Source organism: Gekko japonicus, unplaced genomic scaffold, assembly GCF_001447785.1.
Source record: "Gekko japonicus isolate JY-2015 unplaced genomic scaffold, Gekko_japonicus_V1.1 scaffold2011, whole genome shotgun sequence".
NCBI classification, from domain to species: domain Eukaryota; kingdom Metazoa; phylum Chordata; class Lepidosauria; order Squamata; family Gekkonidae; genus Gekko; species Gekko japonicus.
Window position 1 is genome coordinate 302,856 of NW_015169843.1, and position 10,314 is coordinate 313,169.

A 10,314-nucleotide genomic window follows, 5' to 3' on the forward strand; every position below is an offset into this window, starting at 1 on the left:
ATCCACAAATACCGCCCCCTCCACACCTGCAGTGACCCCTGTTCCATGCCCAGAAGATGACAAAAAACCTCCAGGATCTCCAGTCAAACTGTCCTGGAGAAGAATTCCTTCCTGACCCCAAAGTGGTGATCAGCATTTCCTGGGCGTATAAAGAAAGGGCTACAAGAACTAAGCCCTGAGGCAACCCTTCCTGCCCTCCCTCTCATGATCTGCCTAAATTCACAGAATCTGCATTGCTGACAGATGGCCATCTAGCCTCTGTTTGAAAACCTCCAAAGAGGAAGCCTGTTCCACGGATTAACCGCTCTGTCAGGACGTTCTTCCTAATGTTTAGCTGAAAACTCTTCTGATTTAATTTCAACCCATTGGTTCTGGTCAAACCTTCTGGGGAAACAGAAAACAACTCCCTACCATCCTCTAGATGACAGCCCTTCAGGTACTTGAAGATGGTTATCATATCACCTCTTAGTCGTCTCCTCTCTAGGCTAAACATACCCAGCTCCCTCAACCTTTCCTCATAGGACTTGGTCTCCAGACCCCTCAGCCATCTTCATTGCCCTCCTCTGGACACATTTCAGCTTCTCTATATCTTTCTTAAATTGTGGTGCCCAAAACTGAACACAATACTCTAGGTGAGGTCTAACCAGGGCAGAGTAAAGTGGTACCATCACTTCGCGTGATCTGGACACTATACTTCTGTTGATACAGCCCAAAATTGCATTTGCCTTTTAGCAACCACATCACACTGCTGGCCCGTGTTCAGTGTATGGTCTACTAAGACCCCTAGATCCTTTTCGCACATACTACTGCCAAGACAAGTCTCCCCCATCCTATAATTATGCATTTGATTTTTCTTACCTAAATGCAGAACTTTACATTTATCCCCATTGAAATTCATTTGAATGGATCATCTGTCTACTGAAAGACTTTGGTGATGATGAACCTATACCAAGTACCTTGTTTGAAGACAATCAGGCATGCATCCAAGGATGAAAGCATCAAAGCTAGAAGCAAGTACATTGTTTCCAATTACCCTTCAGTGAGATAGATACAAGGCCTGATTGAAATAAAGTATTGCTCCTTAGAAAAGATGGTTGCTGACATACTCACCAAGCCACTCCCAAGAGGGAAGTTTGAGCATCTGCGTAAGAAACTGCACCTTCATGACTTAAGTATATGAACTTGAGAAGGGGTGTTGGAGTACTGTGAGTTCACTTCCTTCAGTCATGAAAGAGTTAACATGTTTGTTAGTTGTAGATTTCCCAGGCTGTATGGTCGTGGTCTTGGCATTGTAGTACCTGACATTTCGCCAGCAGCTGTGACTGGCATCCTCAGAGGTATAACACAGAAAGATGGAGTACTCTCTGTGTCAATGTGAGAAGAAAAATGGTAGGCAGGTAAATTATATCTACTCAGGGGTAGGGCTGAGTCATTATCTTGTCGGAGTTTCCCAGGCTGTGACATGCTAATGAAGGAGTTTTCCTGAGGAGGTTCTTTTGCATATGGATTGGCTGTTGAAACTCTATTCTTATCTGTAGTGCTGTTGTAAGATGTAGAGCATGTTGTGTTTTTCAGGACAGGAAACCATGCCCTATTTATTTTTAAACTCTCTTCTTTCCTGTTGAAATAGTATTTATGTTTATGAATTTCAATGGCTTCCCTGTGTAATCTGACACGGTAATTGGATGTGTTGTCCAGCATTTCAGTGTCGGAATAAGATACTGTGTCCTGTTTTAGTTAGGCTATGTTCAGCCACTGCTGATTTTTCAGGTTGGCCAAGTCTGCAGTGTATTTTGTGTTCTTTTATTCTTGTCTGGATGCTATGCTGTGTGGTCCCAATGTAAACCTGTCCACAACTGCAGGATATGCTGTATACTCCTGCAGAAGTGAGGGGGTCTCTTCTGTCTTTTGCCAATCGTAGCATCTGTTGTATTTTTCTGGTGGGTCTGAATACTGTTTGTAGGTTGTGTTTTTTCATAGGTTTTCCCATCTGATCAGTGATTCCTTTGATATATGGCAAAAGCACTTTTCCTATGGGAGAATGTTTTTCCTCAGTTGTTTGTTTTACCTTTGGTTTAATCGCTCTTCTGATTTCATTCTTGGAGTAACCATTTGCTTGAAGTGCATGGTTTAGATGATTTAGTTCATTGTTGAGAAAGTGTGGTTCACATATCCATTTTGCACGGTCTACTAATGTTTTGATTTTGCTGAGGGTGGTAATTGGAGTTTTTGTGTAAATAACGATCCGTGTGAATCGGTTTTCTGTAGACCTTGTGACCTAATTGAAAGTTAGCTTTGTGGATGACCATGATATCTAGAAATGGGAGTTTACCTTCAATTTCTTTTTCCATGGTGAATTGTATGTTCAGGTGGATATTGTTTAGGGGGTCTAAAAACTCCATCAATCTTTTCACTTGCCAGGTTCAATGCTCTACCTTTTTAAAATAGACTGTGCCCCTGTGCAAGCGGGTCAGTTGAAATGGTGTCTCACGTGTTATTGGAATGCCGTTACTGTGCCAATGTTCAACGCCGCATTTTATCGTCATTACTTGGTGGTATCAGAGAGCTTCCTGACTCACACAAATTGCTTTATTTGCTAAAAAGTGATGATGAAAATATAACCGTTTCTGTGGCAGAGTTCTTGCAGACTGGTCTTTCTATTCGTAGTACTGTATTGTAATACAAAACTTGTTTTCAGGAGATATGAAATTGAGACTATTTTACATTGATTTTAGACTAAGAATGTTTTTTTCTCCTTGATTGGTATTCGTTCTTTACCTTATCTTTTGTATATTACCCTTTTTAATGTAAATGCCAATAAAGGTAATTGAATTGAACTCCATCAATTCTACCTCTCCATGGCTCCAAATGTTAAAGATTTCATCTACGTACCAGAACCCGACTGTAGGTTTGTGGAGTACAGATTCTAAAGCTGGTTAAAGATTCTAAAGTTAACCTGTTTGTTTATGCATGCTAATATTAGTTAGTATTTCCTTTGTTCTCACACAGATGAGGTTTAGCAATCAAACAGACAAGATGGAGCTTAGAACTAGTTAGTCAGGATGCTGTTATTTTGTCTTCCAATGTACCCTTCCTATGCTTTGTTTAGTAAAGTTTTCTTAAATTAGATACACACGTGTGGCTGCCTTACTTTTACTCTTCTTAGAATATGCAACATATCTCCTGTAGAAGGGCAGGGAAATCAAGATACACTCCCAGGGCGAAGCCACCACCTGACGAACTGCCCTGGAGTGGATGTACAGCATCATACAGCCAAGAATGTTAACTGGGAGGTTGTGTGTTCCGATCTCACCTCAGCCTTCAGCTCCACGTCTTGCCTTATGCAAACTACTTTTTGTCAAGTGGCCGTCTGCCATTTGGGGGAAATAGCTCCGACTTGCAGCTGTCTATGACAGTCAAGTTAATGCACTGGATGTGCTTTGTGATGCTGACTGTTAGTATTTTTTATTAACTGACTCTCTCTTTGAAGCCATATAGTGTTGAAATCGGGAGGGTATCTTGGAGGTCATCTAGTCCATCCCTCCGGTGCTCTGGATGGCCCAGGCCCCCGTGGTTGCAGCACAGCCCTCAGATTGTCTGTCTGGTAGAAGGGGGCTGACAGCACAGCTGGCAACATCTGGGGAATTTACGCTGGGGGAAATGAAAAGACAGGGATGTTTTGGAACATCTGGGCATAGGACCATGTTTACTCCATAGCTCTCCCTGGGGGCTCGCTGTTTCTTAGCCAGGGTTGATTTCAAGGTTCTGACCTCACAACTGTGATGGCTTGTGAGCTCTTTGGGACAACTGCACACATTTGCAGTGATTGGCGAATTAAACGGCACTTAACTGTGTTGAAGGGCATCATCAAGTTATTTTTTCCCTTCCCTTTCTGGCTTGATGGTGCTCTGACTAACTCGTTCTGTCTTCTCGTCTCTGCAGCTCAGTTCCCCCATGAACCCAGTGAGCAGCACAGAGGACATTAAGCCCCCTTTGGGCCTCAATGGAGTCCTTAAAGTACCAGTCCACCCTTCGTCAGCCATGGCCTCCTTCACCAAGCACATATGTGCGATCTGTGGGGACAGATCTTCAGGTAATGCCACATTTGCTGAGTGTCCTGCAGAAGGCGTGGGATACCAGGGTCAAGAGTTTCTCTTCTCTGATTTCAGTCTGTTCCTGACATGTTAAAGGAGGGGACTGACAGACATTGGGAACCTAATTGTGATTAATGCAGAAGAACCAAATTAATTGTCCAGCCACACAGACTACCGTGTGGCTGGACAATTAATACCAATGAATTATTTATTAATTACTAATGAGCTTTGTCCTATCACGATGTCGCACCTTGAGTCTGCCTCCTACTCACCATGGGAGGACTTCCACTAGAGGTGTCTGAGGGGCAGCCAAGGCCTGGTCTGCACCAACAGGCCTCAGCGCCTGGCCCTTCGCCTCTCTCGCTCCCCCTCCAGTGCCGTGTGCTCGGATCTAACAGCCTCAGGGTCTCTTTGGGACTTTGTCAGGTCCGCTTTAGAGTCCAAGCCAGGAGTGCAGAGCCAAACAGTGACATGGGCTATAATGGATCTTGGAAATAACTGGAAATAAATTGATCCACCCACTCCTGGCTCTGCCCTGTGGTGGCATCTGGCCCCATTTTGTCTCATGTAACTGTTTGTGTGTGTGGGGGGGGGGTTTCCAGATCACCAGCTGTTCTCTGGGAGGGGAGGTGGTGTTCTGTCTTGGTATTCTAAGTCCCCCCCCCCCCCCCAGCAGAAGCTTCCTGTCTGAGTGGAAGTTCAGAATGCCACTTCCCAGCTGAGAGACAGGTGGCGTTTTCAACCCTCGCCTGCTCGGGAGACTTCTGCTGAGTCCTTTCTGGGCATATGCAGGGCAGATCCTTCATGCCCCTTCCGGAATGCAGCAGACGTCTCCTAGGTGGGAGGGAGAGGGTTTTGGGGCAGAATTCTGCCTCTCATTCAGCTGGCATTCTGACCCTCCCTGCCTGGGAGGGCATGGCATGCCAGCCCCACTGGTAGTTGCTAATGATGGGTTGGATCCAGATTATATTTATTTATTTATTTTATTGCATTTATACCCCACCCTCCCTGTGAATGGGCTCAGGGCGGCTCACATAGGGCACTAGGTGCATACAGTATACAAAAAACAGTTAAAATCGATTTCAACGGATGCACATATAAACTCCTAGCACCTTGTTGTTGTCCAGCCCTCCGGCGGTATCTCTCTATAAAGGAGTGGTGGTGGTAGTGGCAGTGGCGACTAATACTCGTAAGCCTGGGGGAAGAGCTCTGTCTTGCGGGCCCTGCGGAACTGCGCAAGGTCCCACAGGGCCCTGATCTCCTCCAGGAGCTCGTTCCACCAGATAGAAGCCGCCACTGAAAAGGACCTGGCCCTTGTTGCCACAAGCTTTGCCTCCTTAGGGCCCGGGGTCACCAGCCGGTGTTGTGACCCCGACCGAAGTGCTCTTTGGGGAATATATGGGGAAATTATACTGGCAGTTCCCATGGATTTCCCCCTTTCTTGCTGTGGACACCCCCCCCCAAGTAGTTCCTCAGGGCCTCCCATTCCCCTGGAGCCACATTTCATGGAGATGACTGGGCTGCAGGTGTCTTTGGTTCAGCCTGGCTATGTTGATCTCAGTCAGACTCTCTCAGCCTAGCCTACCTCACAGGATTGTTGTGAGGATAAAATGGAGAAAAGGAGAAGGACCTCAGCTGCTTTGGGTCCCCACTGGGGAGAAAGGCGGGGTATAAATGGGTTAAATAAATAAAACCCACTTCTGCCACCTGGCATCTGCATTCCTTTATGTGGGGCTGTCCTTGAAGACAGTACAGAAGTTTCCATTAGGCCTGAAAGCAGGAGCCTCCTTTTATCTGTTATGAATCAGGGCACATCTGTCTTACTCCACCAGCTTCCTGTTTATTTCGGGGCTCTGTTCAAGGTTCTGGATCTGAAAGCCCTTCCTGACCTGAGAACCCTGCATGCCTCTTCTGCTGTGAATCACTTGGAAGTCTTTGTGGACAGATCTGCACGCCAACCCCAAGGGCCTCGTCAGCCACTGCTGCCCTCCCCCGGAACAGTTTGCCAGAAGAGGGGCGGACTACTCTGGCCCTTTTCTAGAACACATCGAGGGCTCTTGCTTTTCAGAAGGACTCGGGGTGGGGGGGGGATGTGATTTGCTTCTGCGAGGCTTGAGTTATAGCTTGCATTGCTGCTGTACATTGATTTACTTTGGTTTCACTGTAAAACACTTTTGTCAGCTGCCCTGAACTTAGGGAAGTTGCGAGATATAAACTTTGGAACAAGTGAAACGGGCTGGCATGCAAGGCAACCCCGACACATTGCAGGATGCCGGATTCCAGCCGGGCAAATGTGCAGCTCCGTGGGCTCTGTGTTGCGGAAGCTTCCCATTGGTGCCTTCTCTTTCTCCCTGACAGGTAAACATTATGGCGTGTACAGCTGTGAGGGTTGCAAAGGCTTCTTCAAGCGGACAGTGCGCAAAGACTTGACATACACCTGCCGCGATAATAAGGACTGCTTGATTGACAAGCGCCAGCGGAATCGGTGCCAGTATTGCCGGTACCAGAAATGCCTTGCGATGGGCATGAAGAGGGAAGGTAAGGCCTGTAGCTTTGCTGGAGGCTAAGCTGGGTGGGGGAATGATGCTGGACCCAACTGCTTCGGATGATGGGTGTGGAGGAGGTCTTGTTTTTGAATGCTCTCCTGACACACACACAAAAGCCGCCTACTTCTCACTCATGTTTTGCACGCACAGGGAGCTTTTTATATGGAAGAACCTTCAAAGTTTGGCCACCTTCACATTGATTATGTAACTGAACAGCATTAAGTGTGCTGAAGTTCATTTGTTTCTGTGTTTCTTCATACATGTCACTTCCATTGAAGGAGTAAAATCTAGAATTTTACCCCTTCTTTCTGTGTAATGTGTAATGGTTGATTAGAGATGTAATCTCTTCTTATATATAATTCTGTTTTGGTCATGGACCCTACTGAACATTCCACACGCTCCCAAATCAGTTCGCTCCCTGATCTGTCACTCAGAAGCTGTCCCTATCCACTGGCTGTGTTGCCTGAGTCTCGCCTCCAATATTCTAAACAGTTTGCTGTTCCTCTCCCCCCCAATAGCCAGTCGGAACACAGAGGTCATTTGCATATGCGGCCTGATTGGCCTTTGCCTCTAACATTCTAAACAGTTTGCTGTTGCTGTTGGGAGTCATTGAATGTGTCCTGAGGTAAAATACATATCCCAATTTTCCCTTAAACGGTCACTTGAGTTGCCAATCTCCCTGTGGGTCTTGGAGATCTCCCAGAAATCCCCGTGTTCCCCAGCCACAGAACATCATTTCCCCTACAGAAAATTTCCCAGCTATTACAATGGCTGCTTTGGGCAGTGGATTCTATGACATTATACCCTGCTGAAGTCCCTCCGCACCCCAAACCCTGCCCTCCCCATGTTCTACCCGTCAGATCTACAGGTCTGGCCCTCCCCTTAGTATTGCCAGCCTCCAGGCAGCACCTGGAGATCGCCAAGATCAGTTCTCCTAGAGAAAATGGCTGCTTTGGGCAATGGACTCTATGGAATTATACCCTGCTGAGGTCCCTCCGCACCCCAAACCCTGCTCTCCCCAGGCTCTACCCCTCAAATCTACAGGTATTTCCCAACCCAGAGTTGGTAACCCTGTAACTGGCTATGGAACCACTTTCCGGACCCTTGGAACCCAGAAGACATGGCATAGGAGGAGGTGCTTTTCTACCTTAGCTGCCACTGCATAACCTCAAATCAACAGAAGTCAGGGGGGGAGGGAACCATACCTGTTTCCATGAGGCTGTCCTCCCATACTACCCACTTAGGGCATCAAAATGACTTGAGACAGCCCTGCCTTATAGCTAAGCCGAAGGAAAGAAACATGGCTTGCCTCCCTCTATTTTCCCTTTCCCTCTGCCGCCCCACCATCCACAGTCGGGACACTCACCTGGAGCTTCCTTCTAGAGCGTATTGTATTTCTTCCGACAACGGACCTTACTCCTAGTTATGTTATGAAGTCAAAATTCTTCACCAGAGAAACCAAATTCTGCAGCCTGCCTAAAACCTGCAGATATGGGCAGTGTACCTTAATCTTGCATATGTTTTTCAATTTTTGCTGTTTGCATAAATTGTTCTGCTTCTGCTGGTCACAGGGTAGACCAAAGCACTATGCAGGTCCCTGAAACTAGCCCATGATTCCTCCTGCCGTTGTCCACCCACTTCTCAAGCACTGCTGTGTAATCATATTGGGGGTGGGGGGAGTGATGCCTTTTTTAAAAAGGATATAAAAAGTTTCAGGAAGCCAAATCTTTCATCCGTTATCACCTCTTGGGCTGTTCTTCCTCTGCCACACAGAACTGCACCAGCCCCATAGCCCTGGAGCCTGTCCTCTTGGCGGCTTCGCCCCAGCACGTTCCAAGATGGGCCGCCATGTGGATTCAAAGGAAGGCTGAAGGCTGATGAGGCAGTTGTGCAGTGTCAGCGCGTGGATTCCTGTCAGCTGTGACATTAGCTTTGTTAGGCACTGTGAGGCTGGAGCCATGATTTTCCGGGATACTAAATAGTTCCCCTGCTTGCTGCCCTGGCGGGTAATGTGACACATTTCTGTTCCATTGTGACCTGCAGGTGACACTCCAGGATTTCTGAATGTGGCGAAAAAGTCATTTTAAACCCTTCAGAAGGTGGTGTGCTTTAAAAATACGGATGTCATTTGGACCTACGTGGAAGACTTTGCCAACCTCCCGTGGGTCTTTGCAGGGTGCCTGCAGGGGGCAAAAGGGCGGGGGGGGGGCGCAGTCTGTTGCAAAGTGCGTTCCTTTGTCAAGTGCCGAAAATTCCGTCTTGCGCAGATGGCGCTCGCCTCCTCCCCATTGTTGATCACTTTAATTCCGTTTTCCTCACGCAGTCTGTGTTAAGTCTCTTAACAAAGTAAGGGGGTTGACAAAGTGCTGGATCACTGAATTTATTATCAGACATGCTGGAGATTGTCGACGGGATCTCACAGTTTTGGGGAGAGAACTGTAGGGGAGGCAACTCTGCTTTTGGTCGGAGCAGTGAGGGGAAACCTTGAGCCATTCCCTGAACAAAACCATCCCTCTGGAGCAGAGAGTGACCGGAAGAAAAGGCTGGCCACTTCTCGTTATTGCATGGGGTGAGGGAGACAAACAGCCATTTCAGGAGCAGGGTGGAGGTGCTTCGATTGGTGAAAAAGGTCTCAGGAAATTCACTTCCCCCCCACGGCAAGCACACTTCTCTGTTCCAAATCACAGCCCTCCCAGCCCCCTGGTGGCTACTTTTCGTAGTCACAAAACCAGCCAGCACGAGGGTCTGGTGCTGGGTCTCTTGCAGCCCACCCCCCCAGCTCTGCCTCCATCCGCCTTTGGTGGGCTCCCCGATGGCAGCTGAGCCCCAAGAAGAGCGAGTGCTCACAGTGAGAATACCCTGGCGTTAATGACGACCACTCTATCACGCCAAGTGTGATGGAGAGATAAAAAGCCAGTTGTGCTGACAAAGGCAGAGAGAGGTCATCCGTGGAGCAGCGGGGCGCAGTGGGGCTTGGGTGACAGAGACCTGGAGTTAGGGTTGCAAAGCTCCAGGTGGCACCTAGAGACCTTTGGCTATTACACTTGATCTCTAGACAGCCAAGATCAGTTCCCCCGGAGAAAATGGACTTTATGGCATGATATCCTGCTAAGGTCCCACACCTCCCCAAACCCCACCCTCTCCAGGCTCCACTCCTGAAATCTCCGGATATCTCCCACCCAGAGGTGGCAACCCTAGCTGTACCTCGCAAGGCGGCTAGGTGTCAGCACCCACAGCCAAACAACAGGGCACACATTTCCAAGAAAGGTCTTGCTTTATTGTTAGTACTATGTGTAATGTACTCCGCCATTACCACGTGCGCGACCATTGGGCCATGCGGTCAAGCACAGCCCTGAAGCTTCGCTCAGGGAGAACAATAGCCCAGCGGATCCTAGCCCGCACCTATCAGAGGGCCAGGTCCGCAGCCGAGAGCCTATGGGACTCTCGGCTACTGTAAATAGCCTATAGGAAGTAGGGGGTGTGTTTTGGTGGTGGGTTTCTCTGGGCATATATACCGGCCTGCGAGCCGGCAGTCTTCGTCTTGTTCCAGCTTAATAAAAGTACTCTGCTGAAATCACTCCACGTTCTGAGTACTTTTCACCATGGTTGCAATAACATGGTCACTGTTAGGAATGGCGAACAAGGAACAAGCATATAGTAATATAAAAGATTCA

At 47.8% G+C, this 10,314-nt stretch overlaps 1 protein-coding gene across 3 annotated transcripts in view; it reads left to right on the plus strand.

Annotated features, from left to right (window-relative positions):
- RXRA (retinoid X receptor alpha) overlaps positions 1–10,314 on the plus strand; it is a 129,024-nt gene that overhangs the window by 86,371 nt on the left and 32,339 nt on the right. For all 3 annotated transcript variants that reach the window (XM_015417319.1, XM_015417320.1, XM_015417318.1), the window contains 2 exons: positions 3,943–4,093; positions 6,453–6,632. In XM_015417319.1, coding sequence (XP_015272805.1) covers positions 3,943–4,093; positions 6,453–6,632 — 331 coding nt within the window. The remainder of the gene's footprint in view (positions 1–3,942; positions 4,094–6,452; positions 6,633–10,314) is intronic.